Below are 19,449 nucleotides of genomic sequence, written 5' to 3'. Positions count from 1 at the left end.
TGCTATACTGCATTATGATAATTTAATGTCCAATGATATCATATAATTGGGTATTTTATAATGGGAGTCCTTCCTTTATCCTTGTGAAAAGATTTATTACAGAGGTTTGTTTTACTGCATTTTTTCATAATGGTCCTGGTCCAAAAAAGGGCTTATAATAGAAACCCAGCTTGCAGAGTGTTAAAATAAACTGCCACTACATCACAAAACTTTCTTTTCTGAGCGCGCTTTTAATACATACGCATCCGGGCGACGCCGTTACTATTTCTCTCTGCAGACTTCCAGAATTAATGCGGCAGAGTTCTAGTGATGTGTCAGTCACAAACGATCCGGTTCAAAGAGCCGGCTCTTTTAAAGGGACTGTTTGTAAGAATCAGAAATGCTTGTTAACAGCGACACTTGTGGCCGTTAAGTCAACGAAAGTCAGCGTCAGGCTCGCGCTTGCTCGCTCTAAATAGACATGAACGAGCATTGCTCAAAACAGTGAGGCGACACACGTCAGCTAAAACCACAATATCACTCTATATTTCTCCTGCCTGGCAGTAATGTTAGCTGACCAGACGAAGGTCTCTTCATGAATCAATGCTGATCCTAGTGTTTGCTTTTCCTGCTTCAGCCTCCGCGGCTGAAGCAGGAAGCTTCAGCCTGCTTCAGCCTCCGCGGCTGAAGCAGGAAGAGAAACGTTATTGTCTCCAGACTGCGCACGCAGGGAGACACCGGCACCCGGTCGGACACCATAACGTTTTTCGCTGCAGAGCCCCGTCACTTCACAAGAAACGGGAAACCTCTGTTGGTTTGGAGGAGCTGCAGCATTTATTTCTGCACAAACGTCCACTGTACATTCACTAGATATTCTCAGAGCTAAACTAACTCTTCTACAGTGTGGAGTGAGCACGCATGCACATCTAGAGGTGGAGCGAGACAGCGAGACAGCGAGACAGCGAGAGCGCGTGGTGTGATAGTGATGGCAAGCAGGCAGAGGAGGAGAGAGACTACAGCCACACGCGAGCGTGCATATGCGAGCGCGCATGGGTCCCGACCCGGTAGATTTATACGCTTAAAAAGTTACAAACAGATATATGTACACACATACTAATCATAGGTCAAAACTGCTCTAAATTTGTCTGAATTATAAAAGGCAGAAGTGGTAAAAACGAAGAGCCGTTTGGGAGCTGAAAGAGCCGGCTCTTCTTGGTGAGCTGAGTCAAATGATCTGGCTCACTAAAAAAAGCCGTAATTCCCATCACTAGTCGGGAGGAATGGAATGAGAGGCAGCCGTGGGCGATACCAAGTGAACATTCCATTAGGGGGGTGGTGTGCAAGGCAATTCTCGAGATTAGCGGGCATAAACACACACACTAATATCATGAAGTGTATTACTGAGTACATTTTGAGTTTATAAAATAATATGTTTTGCTTGTGACTGTTTGTGACAGCGTCGTTGCTCCAAAATCTTCATCTTCATCCCGGTCCCCCCCCCCTTTCCCGCTTCCACCCACCACCACATGTATTCCTATCTACTTGTTAGGGCTCCAGCAGGGACAGAATGAGGCTCCAGTCGAAGAGGGCGGCAACAACAGAGCGGCTCTTCAACCGAAACTTAACTTAAGTCTTTCCAAACTGTGGATTTCTTTTCCTTTCTGTTTTTTGTAAGAACGCCAAATTAACCAGCTCGGATTAACACACTTTTTTTTAAAGGAATAACTTGTTTTCTCATTAAAAAGGTGAGTTTTGCTTCACTTGGTATAATGCTTTTTATGCCGTTTTTAAATGTTAACGGTTTTAACGGTTAGTTTTGCAGTAGCAGTGACGTCATTTCAGCTGCTCTAACCCATTTAAATGTTAAATATGAAGTGGCTTTTATGGTTATTTTATGTGTGTATCAGTTTAAAGGAGTATTTTTGGATTGTTTAAAGCTGTTGCAAAGCAAAGTTGGGAAGTTGCTTCACCAACAGTGATGCTGCCAGGATATTATACAGGGAATGTTGCCTCTATGAGTAACTAACATTAACCATTTGTTTCTATTAGTTGAGGCATTTTGTCTTTACTTGATATGACACAAACATGTTTAACGTTTAAAGTGGGATAGTTGATTAACTTTAAATTGTTTACCCTGTTTTTATCGTGTACTAACTTCATCACTAACTTTGTCCGAAAACCATCATCAGGCTCCACAACCAAAGCTGACCCCCATATGAGAACTATGAGGACTTTAAGAACTTTAAACATGCACTATCCACAACCATCTTAGACTCTAACCACTGGCGCACTTTACACGTACTTTACACTATACATCCTATATACACGTACTTTACACTATACATCCTATATACACTTAGTTTACACTATACATCCTATATACACGTACTTTACACTATACATCCTATATACACTTAGTTTACACTATACATCCTATATACACGTACTTTACACTATACATCCTATATACACTTGCTTTATACTGTACATCCTATATACACGTACTTTACACTATACATCCTATAAACACTTACTTAACACTATACATCCTATATACACTTATTTTACACTATACATCCTATATACCACTTACTTTACACTATACATCCTATATACACTTGCTTTATACTGTACATCCTATATACACGTACTTTACACTATACATCCTATATACACTTACTTTACACTATACATCCTATATACACTTGCTTTATACTGTACATCCTATAAACACTTACTTAACACTATACATCCTATATACACTTATTTTACACTATACATCCTATATACCACTTACTTTACACCATACATCCTATAAACTTACTTTACACTATACATCCTATATACCACTTACTTTACACTATACATCCTATAAACACTTACTTTACACTATACATCCTATATACCACTTACTTTACACTATACATCCTATATACACTTACTTTACACTATACATCCTATATACACTTACTTTACACTATACATTCTATATACCACTTACTTTACACTATACGTCCTATATACACTTACTTTACACTATACATCCTATATACACTTACTTTACACTATACATCCTATATACCACTTTATAGACTGCATATATGTACATATTACATTTATTTATTGTACATACAACATTTATTTATTGACTGTATCTTTTATATCTCTATTATTGTTTTTATAATTTTTGTATAGCTTTACCTCTCCTGTGTTTCACTCTGTTTGCTGATGTTGCTGCTTTGACACCTGAATTTCCCTCCAGGGATTAATAAAGGTTCATCTTATCTTATCTTAAAACCAACCTGGTGACCTCATGGTAAAAGCGAAGGTGAAGTTAGTATCATTGTAAAGGTAAAATAGGGGATTCTTTGTAACACAAATTCCTCCCTTGTTATTGTTGTGTAATTACCATGCCAGCAATGCCCCCCACACACATCCACAACGTCACCTTCAACACTACTGCAAAGTGGATGGCACAAAAAGATGTGTACTCTATGCTAACCAATCCTGTTTGGAGCTGCAAATCCCCCCTTTCTTTTCTTCTCTTCTGGACAAACAAGCAAAGTTGTTTTCTTAGTACTCAGGAATGTCAACAATTTCCCACCCTGTTTAATATTACACCAGAGAGCAATCAGGGAAAAAAGGGAATGGGAACCCTCATGTTGTCCTACAAAGTTTTAGCTTATTTTAGGCTGTGGACATTGTTTGGGTCTACCACTCTTCTATAGATTTGGTGATGCTGTGTAGTATCATAATAATTTTACTCTCAAGGCAAATTACTCTGTATCCAGTGAGGTCAGAGGTCAGATGTTGCTCAAGGACACTTCAGTAGAGAGGATGCTTTGCTATCTTGTGTCCTGCGGTTGCTTGTTTTAACTACCTTGTCACTCATAGGTCCTTTGCCAAGTCATAAAGAGGTGGTTAATGTAATATAATAAATGTTGCACACTGCATAGACAGCCCAGTCGCACAGCAGTTTGTGAAATAGTCATGAAATTGAATGTATTGATTAATGTACAGACACAAATTTCATTTTTTTTTTTTCGTGATGGTCAGCACAAAATCAATTCATATGTAATCCACATAATTGTGAACCAGGAAGTATAAAGAGCGGCGAAAAAAACACAAGACTTTCACCCAGGAGACCAGTGTTCGTGACCCGTGTGAAACCAGAAGACAAAGTCGATTTATTTGTCACGTAACTTCCACTTAAGGTTCAGCATTCCCGGAGATATTCTAACCCAAACGACAATGTTTTCCTAAGCATAACTAAGTAGTTTTGTTGCCTAAACCTAACCAAGTTGATCTATTCCTAAACCTAACTAAGTCGTTTTATTTTGAAAAGAGTGGAGCGGAAATTGACACGTGTGTCGTGTTTCTGGACATTCGTAGAAAAAAAGCTTGAAAAATATGTTGTTGAAAATTGTGCTGAGTGTTACGAAAAAAAATGGATATTTGTGTCTGTGTACACGAATCAAATAGATCAAATTTCGTGACTATTTCACAAACTGCCGTGAGACTGTGTTGGCATAAATGGTGCACAATGATGTTTGTTGCAATGTACTAATGAAATCATAATCAGTCAGTCAGGGGATCCCCTGTGAGGATTGTTAACACTTGAAACTCATCCAGTACACATGGTAGGCTAATCAGCTACCTTGTGTGGCCCATTCCCCAGCATGCAGTGTGTTACATGCCGGCCAGGTCTCTGCTCCAGCTGTGGGGGGGGGGAACGGAAGAAAAACAACTCATATTTTTGTGATTGCGACGCTGTCTTGGCTCTGTGTTGAAACAACGTGAATGGGAGAGAGATGGTGCAGGTGTTGTCTGGACAGGAAGAGCGCTGCCGGATTAGGAATCAAAAAGGAAACGTGTGAACAAAGATGGTTGGTGTGTGTGTGTCGGTGACTCATTCAGATGAATGTGTGTTGGAATGTGTGATGGCGATGGGATAGCCCATAATTGCACAAGGCAATCCCCCCTTACACATAGAACGTTATGTGAGTAACGGCTATGTTTTAGTATCTTGTTCTGGTGCTTTTAACCTTCATTTTATTGTACTTTTACTCACGAAACCACATATAACAGTCCTTCTTCCATACATATTTCAGTGAGTGCTGGGTCTGTTGTTTTTCTGAACTTATCAGTGATTTCCTCCGTATTAAACTCAGCATCAAAAGCTCAACTGAATCCGTAGCCTCGGGGCTGGCTTTCTCTGATGCTAAAACTACGCCGTGAATACAAAAACTGTTAGTACCTGAGCTGAAGAAGAAAGCATCTGTGGTGCGCTGCTATACATAGGTAACTGAAGATAACCTGTTATACGCTTTTTAAATAATCGTCTCCTCACTATGCAAATTCTCCCAGGAAAGCCTGATACACCGTGCACTAGGAGGGGATTTTTATACCGTTTCAGAAGCTTGTTTATAAAATGCTCTCTCCTGAATTTATCGTTCAATCTGCCTTTGGCCTTGTTGCTAGAAGATAAGGTGTAAGAGGAACCATATTTTGAGGATCGGGACAATGTAACTGAGGAATTGGGGGTGGATGAGATTACTGTTATTGCCATAAACAAGGAGAAACTCTATCTCTTACCGTCGGATTGCATGTGTTATCTCCACTGCACCTACTGTATGTGGGTGTGTACGCAGTCGGATATCCTGCTTGGTGTAAGTTATACAGGTGCCCTGGGCTCTCCACTCATATCACTATCTAGTCCATGAAGCTGCTTTCGGATGCAAACCTTCAGGAAAATCAGCTTTTATAGAGTTAAGGAAAAACAGGTAGATTTCCAGAGAGGTGGCCATGTGTTTTTAAAGATTAGTCTGTTTTTATGAGTGGAATTATGTCCATTTCAGTCCTGAAAATGCTCTAAAGAAAACCATCAGTGTTGCATGCTTTTTCTGCAACTTCAATGATTTTGCATGACTCCACAAATCCATGTTTCAAGTTCACCAAAGGGGACAGAAGAAAGAAAATGGGTCAGTTCTTCCTGCATTTGTCTCCCTTTCTCGCTTTTCCTTGGATTGTGTTTTTTCCCCCTCTGCTTACTTGGCCTTCTGAGTGAAGCTTGAGTCCTTTCAAGGAAGTGGACCAGAGAGATTTAACCTGCCAGCATCCCCGTGAGGATATTATCGGCTTATCTCACACGCTTCTTACTTCAGCTCTCACTATTTCCTGTAAGATATTTAGTTGATTTTGGTAGGATTGGTCACAGTAACTCCAGATACATGAGTTTAGGAATAGCTCCTCGCAGCATATTTATTAGGGCTGGGACGAAACACCTAACTCCTGATTCAATACTATCGCGATACTTGCCGATTTGATATGTATTGCGATTCTACAAGTACTGTGATACGATGTTATGATTTATTGTGATTTTTGTTAACTGTTAACAGTAGACCATGGGAAAAAGTTGAATCATGCACTTCTAGGGACTTTTACTTTGGAAAATATCTAAATTAATACAGTAAGAATGTTTGATTTTCAGTATGTATGTAGTCTCTTTCTACATCCATGGTCAGCTCTATCGGGGCCGTTTGAATGCATTTAGCATAAATGTCAGTATATGGATGCTCTACAGTTGTAGCGCCGGCCGATTTGAACACGAAGATGAGAGTGACGGCTGGCTTGACTGCACATTACAGTTACTTTACTGTATGTGTAGTGTTTACCACTTTGGATTTAACATGTAAGGGTGCAGGTCGTATCCATGCAGACCCTCCACCATTTTCTGCTTTGTCATTTCGGCTCGCTGGGGCCGGCTACTGTTTGTTTTGGTTGACGGATATGGAACGGATATGACGCCACGTTACTCAGACTACAACAATTAAAACAGTAACTTCCTTATACCTCCGCATAGACTCAAATGAAGCAAATATATCGATTCTGGCATTTAAAAAATCGCGATACATAGGTGAATCGATTTTTTTCACACCCGTACTCAGTAGCATAGTTGTAATTCCATTTGTAAGTCTTGTTTGGGTTTTGGCGTAGGGTGAACACTCATGCCAAATTATGGACTTATATTATCTTTACTTTGTCTTTGCATTGAGGTCATCTTTAGGCTGTCGGCTAAAGGAAATGCTTTCCATATCATGAAATGCAGCAGTTAACTTTCTGAAACGTTTTACCTGAAAGGAAAAGACATACCACGTTTCAGTCTTGTGACTCTCCTCAGGTGTGACAGTGTAAACGATAGTGGACAATCCTGTTACTAAAGCCCCACACAGGAAACACATCAGATCACCTGCAACAGTCCTTTTCATTCTGTCAAAACGGAAGAAACAAAACAACAGGGTTTGGTTGGGGTTTGCTATAATTGCAGCTCATTGTTTCACCCTCTCCTTTAAGGCCGCCCGCTCTATTTCCAGCATACGTAATGGTCGGGTTGACGTCTCCGCGGTGCGTTGCACTGCGATTGCTAGTTGTGTGGAGTTACTCATGCTCGGTCCAAGCCTGAATGCTGGGCGGGGAGGGAAGGGAGCGACTGCTGACTCTGTTCTAACATGTCTGGCAGTGCCGGCGGTTTGAGATGTGTGTGTGCATGTGTGCTCACACCACATGGACGCCAGATGTTATGAATGTTGAAATCATTTTTCCATAGGTAACCGAGCTTAAGTTGTTCTTCACTGAGTTCATCGAGTTTTGCTACTTGAGCTCTCGGTTACATATTTGTGTCATATTTCACCGGATTGTTCCATACATATTAAAGGAGGTGATTATTTAAAAAAGGGTTAGAGGAAAAAGTTGATTCACATAAAAATCAGGATTCTCATCTTATGCAATTCTTTATTGATTCAAAAATTGTTGACAGATTGAAAGAAAAGCAGAGCTGTGCACACACAAGAGTCATTTAGTGGTTTTGTCTTCAAACAAGCCAAGTGTTTGGGAACAATTCGGATGAATAACTGAATCATTTTGTGAAGTATTTCATAAATACTTTGTATGACATCATTCATTGAGTGCTGAACTCGTCACCACTTTACAAAACATCCAGCCAACTGTGATCAGACATAGAAAATAACTCGATCCAAACTGTTTCATATCAGAAGACTTATAACTGTAGAGCATCATGGATAACATTTAGCCAACGGTGATCAGTATTGCCATATAGGGCTGGTCAATATGACACTATATATCTCCAAAACGATATAAAAATGTCTATTGTATGTATTTTTCTATATCGTTTTAATCGAGATATAGGCTAGGTCTATATTTATTTATTTGTTCTCTATAAATTCAATTAAAACTGTTATGTTCATTTTGCACTCAAGTTCTTAAAATGAGAAAATACTCAGTACTTTTCATTTGTCAAGTATTTAATTCACACAGGAGTATACAAAAACATGCTTTATGTATTCATGTATTTATTTATTGAATTACTAGAAAGCATGCTATAAAAACATGCTAAATTGTGATATGTATCGTTAGTGAGATATGAAATTAGCTATATCAAGATAGAAGATTTTGATCATATCACCCAACCCTATCGCCATACAGACTGGAGACTGTAACTTACTTCTAAATAACTTTTTGTAGTAAGAAAAAACTGCGTACTCCAACTATTCTCAGATTTTTTTTCGGTTTGCAGGAAGGTATCTCATCAAAACCAGTTAGCTTAACTGCTTGTTATGTTTCATATTGCAATTCATCAGACTAAAGACAGGAGTGAATGGTTTCACACTGGAGTAAGAGCCTGAAAATAGTGCCCTCTTTTCTACTTATTGGGCCGAGAATTCTGAATTGGATTGTGCCACCAAGTATCTAAATCCAATCATGAGATTCCCAAAGATTCCCAACCCTAATTTTAACTTTTATCCGTCCATAAAGCCTTTGCCAAGAATGAGCAGTGATATGTCTCCACATCACATCTCTTTGCACTGATAGCTGGTGCCACAAGTCTTAAACAAACAGCTCAACTAGGACAGTTGAGAAGCTGGTGTGTTGGCATTTCGATTGTTATCATTACTGAAGGCAGCCATTGTGTAAGACTTTCACTGTCGCTTTCAGAATAATTTCTCCATCAGGAAGGAGAATGATTCATCAAGCAGCAAGGCGCTCCAGTTTCTTAATCCCGAGTAATTCCTGGACAAAGGATGTTTGAAAGTCAAAAGCTAGATGATGTGAGATAGACTCTCCAGTGAATTCAGATAATGTATGGTAAATATTGCAGCCACATTTACTGTGTGAGTTGTGGTTCAGCCTGAGGCCACCCACCATCCAATTCCTCGACTTTTCTTTGTGAATTATGTAACAGCGGCATTACAGTGGCGTACTGTGTACAGGCCTGACCTTCAGAGGTTAATGAGCGTGACATTTGATGAAGGGCGACATGCAGGCGTTTAATTCCTCAGATGTTGGATTTGTATGAGCAAACATATAGATTGCAATCAGCGTGAAAGAATATTATACTTGCAGGGTCTGAGTTGTGTATAATTACCATAATTCAGCTTGTAATAAGTCGTTAAAATCTGGTTAAGTTCTCAGAGTATTAGTTTGAATCTGAGCCAGACACAGATTGTTTATCCTCCCTGTTAGACATATATCTGTTAGATGATCTTATGGGCAAGGGATCATGGGAATCAAGGTCATAAATAGTGCAGTGTGTTTTCCCTCTGCCTCTCAGATTAGGCTTAAAGGCTAAAAACACACACACACACACCCACAGCATCCAGGTATTTATGGGGGAGCAGCTAAACATGCCTCCAGGCTCTATTAATATCAGCAAGTCACAGTCTGTTTACACCGTCTGTCGGCAGCAGAGAAAGTCAAATGTAAGACAACATTATCAGAGTCAGAACAGTTTTATTTGCCAAGTATAATACACATGAGCATGTTTCCGGTACATAATGTCGGCCACTTCCCGACATGACAAGCCAGCCAGAATCCAAAATAGATGTTTAGTTGTTTGGTTTGGGTGGTCAAGCATGTCGCCCGACTAGCGTGCTTTTTCCTGTTTATTTTGTAACACTCAGCTCCTCCTTTTAGTGTACCAGTAGGTTAAACCGAGAAGAGGAGGGAAGTCTTGCTGTGAAGGCTAATGCCATCTTGTGACCAGTGTGATTTAGAGCCACTCGTCAGCTCAGCAACATTTCTCATCAGCTGAATAAACAGATCTCTTGGCAGCGAACTGACGGGGGAAAAAAAAAATCCCATTCAGTTCCAGTCGTTGGCACTATTTATAAAAGTCGTACCCTCTGAAAGGCAGTCCTTTTAAATATTTCAACAGGGCAGTTTGTGTCAGCATCTGCAGCTCATGAAACCGGCTTCCTCCCGTGTGATTGGTTGCATAAAATTAGGATTTGCTTTGTCTTTTTGCTGCATACACCCAGCCCATCGTAAAGTCTTTTATTAGATCCTACATGAGTATTCATTCTGTGAGTAGAGTACCATAACTTTGTTTTGTTTTGTGGTATTCTTTATTTCTGTCAGATGGAAGTTTTACATGCTTTTAGCTGTTGTTTAGAAGTCTGGGGGATATTTTAGTTGCCGTTGGCTGGCATTAGGTTTCCCTACTGAACCAAACGGTTGCAGTAACCTATTTGTAGTGTTCTTTAAAAGATCCAAATATAAGTATTGTTTGGTTTGTTTTTAGTAAGGTCTATTTCAACGATTATTTTCAATATCACTTAATCTGTTGGTTATTTTCTTGATTAATCAATTCATCGATTTCTCTGAAAATTGCAAAATGTCTATTTTTGTCCGACCAACAACCCAAAGATATTCAGTTTACTCTCATATGACAACAAAAAGCACTTTGAGAAGCTGGACTCAGCTTGATTAACAGATTAAATGCAGATTAATTTTTCTGTTGATCAACTAATCGGTTCAGCTTTAAACACAACACAACAGGTGAACCAAAGTGCTATATAGTGCACAGAGAAATAGAACAAAAGAAAGGAGACAAATAAATATGAAAATGATTATTGTATTTAGACTTTGCAGCTATTATTTTCTTTCTGCTGAATATTTTCAGTCTATAAAATGTGACAATGAAAAGTAGCTGCAACTGGCAATTATTTTCATGATCAATTAATCTGTCAATTATTTTCTTAATTAATCGATTAGTTGTTTGGTTTATAAAATTGCCAAGATGACGTCCTCAAGTGTCTTGTTTTGTCCACAACTTAAGGATATTCAGTTTACTGTCATAGAGGAGTAAAGAAACCAGAAAATGTTCACATTTAAGAAGCTGGAATCAGAGAATTTTCAATGTTTCTTCTTAAGAAATGACTCAAACCGATTAATAGATTATTGAAATAGTTGGCGATTGATTTAATAGTTGACAATTAATCAATTGATTGTTGCAGCTCTAATGAAAAGTGCCCATCACAATTTCTTTAAGGTCCAAGGTGCCAGATGTCTTGTTTTATCTGACTAACAGTCCAAAACCGTAAGATATTTGGTTTACTGTCACATAAGATGAAGATTTGCAATAGAGAAGCTTGAATTAAGTAATGTTTGGCATTTTTGCTTGAAAAATGGCATAAACAACTTATCGATTATCAAAATAGTTGCAGATTATTCTTCTGTTAATCGACTAATCGACTTTATCTGAATGGTCCGTGTAGTTGTCAAAGCAGGTGAAGCCAAACAACAACAGTTTGTGAAAGTGTCCAGCTCCAGATGAGGGATTACAGCGCACGTGTGCTGCTCCAGGTTTTAGGATGCTGTCAGAGGATGCCGTTTGTGGGCACATGGAGACGGTGGCGGTGCGGCTCGTTGTGTGCATCAGGAATCAAAGGCCGCCATTGTTGGAATGAGAAGCAGATGTTAGTGAGGAATTCTCCTGACTGCAGCAGTTTTTCCTTTTTTCATGCCTAAGCTTTGAGCGCTGCCTCTCTCCATCTCTCTCCCTCCTGCTTTCTCTCTCTCTCTCTCTATCTGCTGTATATATCTAACTCTTCTTTTCCTCTCTTAGCTTTGACATATGCTACACCTGAAGCTATTCTTAAACCAGCGAGGTGACAGCCTCCTTCAGTTCCTTCGGCTCCAAGCAGAGGAAGTTTTTCTTTTGACTCCACCGTCCAACAGTTGGACATGGAGACTCTCCACCCCCTCTGATGTCAGTGGAGGAGGGAAAGAATGAGGTGTAGTTGTGACAGAGGCCCTTTCTCTGTATCCCAATGTGGGATTTGGTGACTCTGAGGTTTGCCACGTTGACAAAATCACTGTTTGAAAGAGCAGGAGGAAGCTCCGTTGGCTGCTCATTGTGTGTGTGTGGCTTTAGCTGGACTTTAGTGTTGCATCACGCTTAGCGCGGCAGCAAAAGGGGGGATGGAAAGCAGCAGTAATTTCATTATCCAGCACTCTCTTCCCCTCAGTGTGTAAGACAATCCACCCTTTAATTTCACAGTGGACATACCCTCTGTGGTGATGTCTCATGTTTAGACCAGACATGACACAATAGGCTTTTAAACCCATCAATAATGACTATACTCCGTTATGTCTGAGTTACCCCCGTCTCCACAAGAGACCAACATAAGCATCCGCTTTCACCGTTAGCATTCAACAATGTAATAAACGAGTCGTAAGTGGGATGTGTCTGTGGAAGTCAGGACTCATATTTCTGGCTGAAAATGCAATATGAGATGACTTCAACTGAGCCCACTTCAAGGGCCATTAACTTTTCTACGGGGAGATTAAACTGAATGTGTGAATGTTTCCTTCCTTGTACACAGATTTACAAACGCTGGCAAAAACAACACCCAGAACAAATTGTTCTCAAAATGCACATTAACAGCTTCAGGCAATTTCTGAAAATGCCGGAACTATAAGAAAAATGACTTTTATTATCTTCTTTCTTTCTACAGTCCTCTTTTTAAACAACAGAACTTTGTTGCACAGCCATCGTTTGATAAGAAGTGTGACAGACACAGTTTTATTAGTTTGCTTCGTTCCTCCTGCTCTCCATTATCACTTATCTAGTGTTTATATATAGCCAATATAGAAGACAACATTGAGCAAGTTTAAAGGAATTGTTTAAAGGAAATACACCTTTTGATTTTCATGTCAAAAGTTAGATGAGAAGATTTATACTAGCCTCTAGGCTTGGGCGGTATCTGTTTTGTCATACCTTCCTGACATATATTGTATACCCTATACCAGGGTATACGATATATGACTGTATATGACGGCCCACCTTAAGAGCCTGAGCTGAAGTTGTGGCTAATTTCGGGGCTAACCCCTTTCACTTTAATCAGCAGCAGGTGGCAAGCAAGCCACAACTGTACACAAACTGCACTGCTACGTTCACAGCCATAATGTTACTGATAACGTCATACTCACTCGCTCCCTCTCTCTCTCTGTGTCTCAACCGCACACTCACTTGTGTTGCGCTGTAAACAGCGGGTACCAACGTTACCAACACATCAGTGGGCTGAACGGAGATGATATGTGGGGTGGTGGTGGTGGCAGACTGGTAGTTGAATTAAATGATGTGGCCATAAACTGTAGTTTGAAAAAAACTAAACCCAAACACTCAGTCGTCATCTTTCTGAGCTCAGCTGCCTGTTATGCCATAGAGACTGACCTCTGATGAGTCATACTGCGCACTAAAATACAGCCTCGCAGAAAGAGAAACGTCTGCATTTATGACGGTATTAAAAATCATACCGATGGGTTTTCTAAATACCCTGGTATTCTGTAATACTGCCCAAGCCTAAAACAAATAGTCTTGCTATGTCCAAAGGTAACGCTTGTTTAATTTGTAAAAAAAACAGTTGCAGTTTTATGAGGCGTTGGGGAATGTGCTGGACAGTTTCTTAGTAGATAAAGTCAACTATTTCCAGACTGGTGCCGTAGTCAGTAGGCAGTAGTCCCCCACTCGAATGTAAGAATGTAAACACTATGGAAGTATGACTAAAGCATGATACGGCCTGATCACATATAATACAGACGTCTAGTGTTGCAGTGGTGCTATCATCAGCAGGTGAAATCCAACGCTAAACTATGCTGTAAATAAAAAATCAGGTCTAAACCAGCTTTATTTGGGACATGGTCTAATTTTCCCGATATTCTTTATTGTTTTACTGTGTCACCATCAAAAACTAGGTATTTTCTGCCAATATTATATCTGTCGTAGCTTACTGGCATCACTCTCGATCTCTGGAGGGGAAGCGAGTGATGGAGGGAAGTAATCCAATTAGATGGATCTCCCTTCTAATTAACCCCGCTGCCGTCACACAGCTGTTCTGTAGTAGCACCTGACATATGGTCGTGGCAAGAGAGCAGGAACACACCCGTGTGTGTGTGTGTGTGTGTGTGTGTGTATATTTGTGCATCTGATGTATTTTTGTCTACATTATGAGTTTGTATGTGTGTGTGTGTGCAGTGATGTGTTTAGTCAAGGTCAGCAGCAGCGCGGGGAGCCGTCCCAGTCATGGCTCATCAGCAGACTTTGCTGAGTAGCTGGTTGGCCGCCACACTGCACATCCAATGACCAGCGTTAATGAGAACTGATGCTGTATGTCAACAGTATGTGTATTTATGGCCGCGCTGCCCTCAATGCTCCCTGTCTCTGCTGCAACAAAGCAGTGTTATATGTCGACAGCGGGCCTTATTGAATGGGTACTTGGTCCGAAAAGCACTTTCTGACTTTGCAGCAGGGACCCAAGCCCACAATTAAAGCTGCTGTTTATTGGTATCAGTAATTCTGGTGTTGTTTCACTGCTGCTTGCTTTGTTAAAGTAACAATTTAGTGGTTTGAAGGCAGGTTTTTCACTTTTATATTTATTATCCTAGCTTGTAAAGGAAGAACAAACAGTGTGTGACTTAAATCCAAACTTTGAGTAGCTTGAGGAGACTGTGTATTGGCAAGAATCTGGCGATGCGATACAGGGGTAACGATGCAATATATTGCGATACTGTAAGCAAGGTGATATAATGTGATTTTAAAAAAAATCTAATTTAAGTAAAACTGTCATAGTATAAAGAACACACCAGAAATACACCCGTTTAGAATAGGCAAAAATAACCTATTTTTATTGCATGCAAAAAACTGCATGGTTTTTGCCCAAAACTACATGGAATTATCATAAAGTGGACATGTCTGTAAAGGGGAGACTCGTGGGTACCCATAGAAACCATTTTCATTCACATATCTTGAGGTAAGAGGTCAAGGGACCCCTTTGAAGAAACATTTTTCCTCGCCAAAATTTAGCGCAATTTTGGAGCGTTATTTAGCCTCCTTCGCAACAAGTTAGTATGACATGGTTGGTACCAATGGATTCCTTAGGTTTTGTAGTTTCATATGACTCCGCAGTGAAACCTGAATTTTAGTAATTGGATGTTGCTATGGTGCTTTGCAAAAACTGACTTGAACTCTTCAACTGTTCTGTGTTGTGAATAATCCTTTAATTATCTGATTGCATCTTTTCAAATGCTAATTGTTTTTCACTCCGTAATGTGGTCCGTCCTATCTAGTTTAAATGACAACATGGCTTCAAGGTGAGTGACTGTCAACAGGAAGAAGTGATAATCTAGACTGATTGTTCCTTTACATTCTTTTGTCTGGTCCGAGACTTTTCACACCCTCTGAAGGGATCACACGTCCTCAGGCTCATTTCTTGCTGTGAGCCCACAGGACAACTGTTAATGTCGGAGGTGTGTGAGAGAGAGAGAGAAAGTTGTATAGTTGGTAGAGAACATGGAAACACATTACTGTCATAAAATAAAAGCAGAAGTGTGAATATTTAACCTGACTTGGTCTCAGGTGCAGGATAAAGTCAAAATGCAAACACAAAAATTCAGTGTGCAGATATTCTTTCACATCCTGTAACACTTTGCTGTTGCCCTTGTATAATAAAAGTTCCTATTTTTAGTGAAAAAGTAAGCATTTCTTTCAAAACAATACCAACCCAAAAGAGAGAATACAGTTGGTAAAGGGAAATTTTAAATACTTGCATTTCCCAAACACAAAGCTACAGTCTGACTCTTGCCAGCAGACGGTGAAAAATTCAAATCAAACAGCCAAAAGCGTGTCAACAGAACTGAATGAGTTGACAAAAGCAATGCCAGGAGGAAAATGTGGAGCTGTTTGGTTTACAGAGCCAACAAAGTCACACCCAGTCGACATCTAAACCCCTGTGCGTTTTTTTAATAGCTCAAGTCAAGCATGGTAATACATCGCTTTTTGCTGCAGTGTTGTCTTTCTGGTTTGTTAAAGTCACCTAAAGTTAAGATTTTTTTGAGTCCATTTTGGAGTATGAATCACTCAGTCTGTGTGTTTTCTTCATGCCATCGTTACATTTCATCAGTTCCTCTCCAGACAGATGTTCACATGTTCCTCGGAAGTCACTGACATTCCCCTGAAATGATGTCACATATTCATGGACACAAACGGGAATGCTGTCCTTTTTTCTCTGCCTGTCTTTTATTTCTGACTCTCTTAATGGGAACCTGCTCATCTGCAAATTTGCTATTTAATATGCTAATTCAGATCTTCAAACAAACTCACACTCAAACATCTACATATCCTTTATGTTGTCTGATGTGTCTCCACAGTGGCTGACTGCAGCTCGGGTCCCCATGCTCTGCCCCGTGAGTTCTGCTTGGCCTGCTGAGCCCATAGGTGCTGCTGGTGTGTCTTTACTGGGCTGCAGCTGAAGCAGGGATACAGTGACTGGTGGTGTCGGTGCCTGCGGTGGTGGAGGCGGGTCGTCAGCGGGCCTAGAGCCCCGGTAGCAGGCGGAGGTGCCTGTCCTGTCCGGGCCACACGAAGATGAACAAACTGCACTTCCACAACAACAAAGCCATGCAGGACCGCCGCTGTGTCTGTGTCTTTTTGCCCAATGATGACACGCTCAATGTCATAGTCAATGTGAGTAAACAATATTTTTTCATCTATAGCAATGCCGCTCTCAGTTTATAAAAGAATACTTACTGTTGACTACAATGTTGATAAGAGTATTAAATACTTGACAAATCTCCCTTTAAGGAACATTTTGAACAGATAATTCATTTTTTATTGAATTAAATATGTATATATATTAAATATTTTAATCGATTGACAACCCTAGAAAGTAGGAGATTTTATTTTCTAGTTGAATCTTACGTCAAGATATTAAAAAAGAAACACTTTCCCATGTTTTCTCAGAATGAACAGTTAAAGGGATAGTTCACCATTTTAGGAATTTCTTTTTTTGCTGAGAGTTAGATGAGTAGATCGATACCACTCTCATATCTGTCGGTTAAATATGAAGCTTAGCTTAGCATAAAGACTGGAAATGAGAGAACACCTCATCTGGATCTGTCTGAAGACAGCAGCACATAACCCCCTTGAAACCACAACAAGATATAACATGTTAATTAGTGAGCTTTGGAGTTGTTGATAGGTGGATTTTTACCTTTGAATAGAGCCAGGCTAGCAGTTTCCCCCTGTTTCCAGTCTTTATGCTAAACTAATCTAACTGGCTGCTAGCTTCATATTTATCAAACAGATATGGTATCGATCATCTAACTCTGTGCAAGAAAGTGAAAAAGCTTGTCAAACTATTTCTTTAAGAGCATACACTGAGAGGGTTTTAATTTCATAACACATTGTGGTTAATATTTCTTGGCAGCTGTCAGCTGCTACTTACGAAACACAGTTTTTTTGTGGTGCAGAAGCCTCAGGAATTTATTTAATCTCCGTACATTAACAGCTGTTTTATTTATTTTCATTCTATAACAACTGCTCAATATTTGATTTTTCATCGATGGCCAAAAACAAGGTTCGAAGACAGGTTTGAACATGAGATACATACCAGACATTAGTGGTGGGGTAGCTTACTGTATGTGTGAGTGTTTATGTTTGTGTTGTTAATGTAATGGCTAACAGATGATGTTACAAAGCTAAAAACAAACCTCCTCTTTTCTCCTCCTCAGGTGAAGACCTTGTGCCAGGAACTGTTGGTCCAGGTGTGTGACCTCCTGAGGCTGAAGGACTGTCACCTGTTTGGACTCAGCGTTATTCAGAGTAAGACTTCTCATTTCAGGGAATCATTTGAGGGAAACAAACAACTGCTTCCTACCTCTGTACGTGCAGTTCCATATGTTGTTTTGTGGTATGCTGTACACAGTTTATCTATTTTTTAACTTGTTTACCCGTCAACTGAACAGACCAGCCTTTGTTTTCTGCCACTTCACATCTCCATTTATAAACTAGTGGAGACTGATGATTCAGTTCTGTGGACAAAGCCTCATTTTTATTTTAAAGTATTTAAATTACATGGTTACATCATGCACATTGTGAAGTGAATGCAATCACAAAGAGTCAGAGAGCCTCATAAAAACAGTAACTAGGCGGTTGCTCTCTTCAGACCCATAACTTGGCAGAGTAACAGGAATCTACCCTAAACGTAGCATCTCTCACCTACATGTCATGGCGGTCTCCCAGGAACCAGGGCCTCCTCGCCCTGACTGGCTCCCATTGTGCAGCGAGACTAAAGTTGTTTTTATGGTGACGGCACGGTGAGGGTCGTACGTACGGAATGAGTCACTGCGTCTGCACTGTGGCGAGGCAGACAGCGGGTGACAGTTGTAGGCGGCTGCAAAGGGAGAGTAAATTGCAAAGGCAGTGTTTTCAGACAGCTGGCCTCAAGATGAGCCAATGACGGCCCAGCGGGTCAGTTGAGCAGGAGCCAATGGGTCTGATTGTGGGACATTCCTGAAGTGCTTGTCTGAACAGCGTGAAATCCCCAAGGCAAACAGAGGCCACCCACTCCCTGTGTGTCACCCACTGTCCCCCCTACCAGAGCGTCCACAGCCGGGCTGTCACACATGACACGGGTTCAAACACAGCTTTGTTTGGAGGATTTACCTCACATGAAAAAACAATATATCCGACATTGATGAGTGCAAGAAAGAATAGTTAAAGTGTTCTTTTCTGTGACAGTTTAGCTGAGACAGTCTGAATATAGTGAGCCTGCTGAGAGCTGCTAATGCCCTACGTAGTTTAAATGGCTAGTGGAAGCAGCGTGGAGCTGAAAAGATTCGTCGGTTAGTCGGACAACAGAAAATGAATGCAGCTATTTTTAAAACCAACTAATCGTTTAAGTTTCAAGCCTCTCAAATATTAATATTTGCATTATTTTACCCCCAAAATAAGCAAGTTGAAGATGTCATATTAGACTTTGGGAAGTTGTGTTATATTGTTTTTTTTGGTATCTGTAGACTAGGGTTTGGCAATATGTTAACATTTTCCAACCGGTCAGCGTCAGCCCTGATATATTCGTGCAGATGTGCGTGTGTGTGAAGTGGCACGACATGCAACCGAGACTCCTCGCCGCTGCTGTAGTTTCAGCTGGGAGATCAGCTGTTCCAGCAGTAGATCATCATAAAACATACTCCATTCAAACTTGGCAGAAACAAATGTTCAGTTCCCTTAAATCTTAAAAAGCATATACTGTATCACCACTGACCCCTGGTCTACTTACATTACTGGAGATGTACAACCACAAATAGTTCTCAATGAAAACCTTTCATATT

At 40.3% G+C, this 19,449-nt stretch overlaps 1 protein-coding gene across 2 annotated transcripts in view; it reads left to right on the top strand.

Annotated features, from left to right (window-relative positions):
• The first annotated feature begins 1,534 nt into the window (after window positions 1–1,534).
• frmd6 (FERM domain containing 6) overlaps window positions 1,535–19,449 on the top strand; it is a 31,672-nt gene continuing 13,757 nt past the window's right edge. Inside the window, exons 1-3 of one of the 2 annotated variants that reach the window (XM_037746386.1) lie at window positions 1,535–1,724; window positions 16,486–16,801; window positions 17,848–17,938. In XM_037746386.1, the coding sequence (XP_037602314.1) occupies window positions 16,703–16,801; window positions 17,848–17,938 (190 nt within the window). In that variant the 5' untranslated portion in view covers window positions 1,535–1,724; window positions 16,486–16,702. The remainder of the gene's footprint in view (window positions 1,725–16,485; window positions 16,802–17,847; window positions 17,939–19,449) is intronic. The other variant, XM_037746387.1, reaches the window with a different exon arrangement.

This window comes from Sebastes umbrosus, chromosome 16, assembly GCF_015220745.1.
Source record: "Sebastes umbrosus isolate fSebUmb1 chromosome 16, fSebUmb1.pri, whole genome shotgun sequence".
In the NCBI taxonomy this organism is placed as follows: Eukaryota; Metazoa; Chordata; class Actinopteri; order Perciformes; family Sebastidae; genus Sebastes; species Sebastes umbrosus.
The sequence above is the reverse complement of the archived record's forward strand: the minus strand, read 5'-3'. Positions and strand labels throughout refer to the sequence as shown.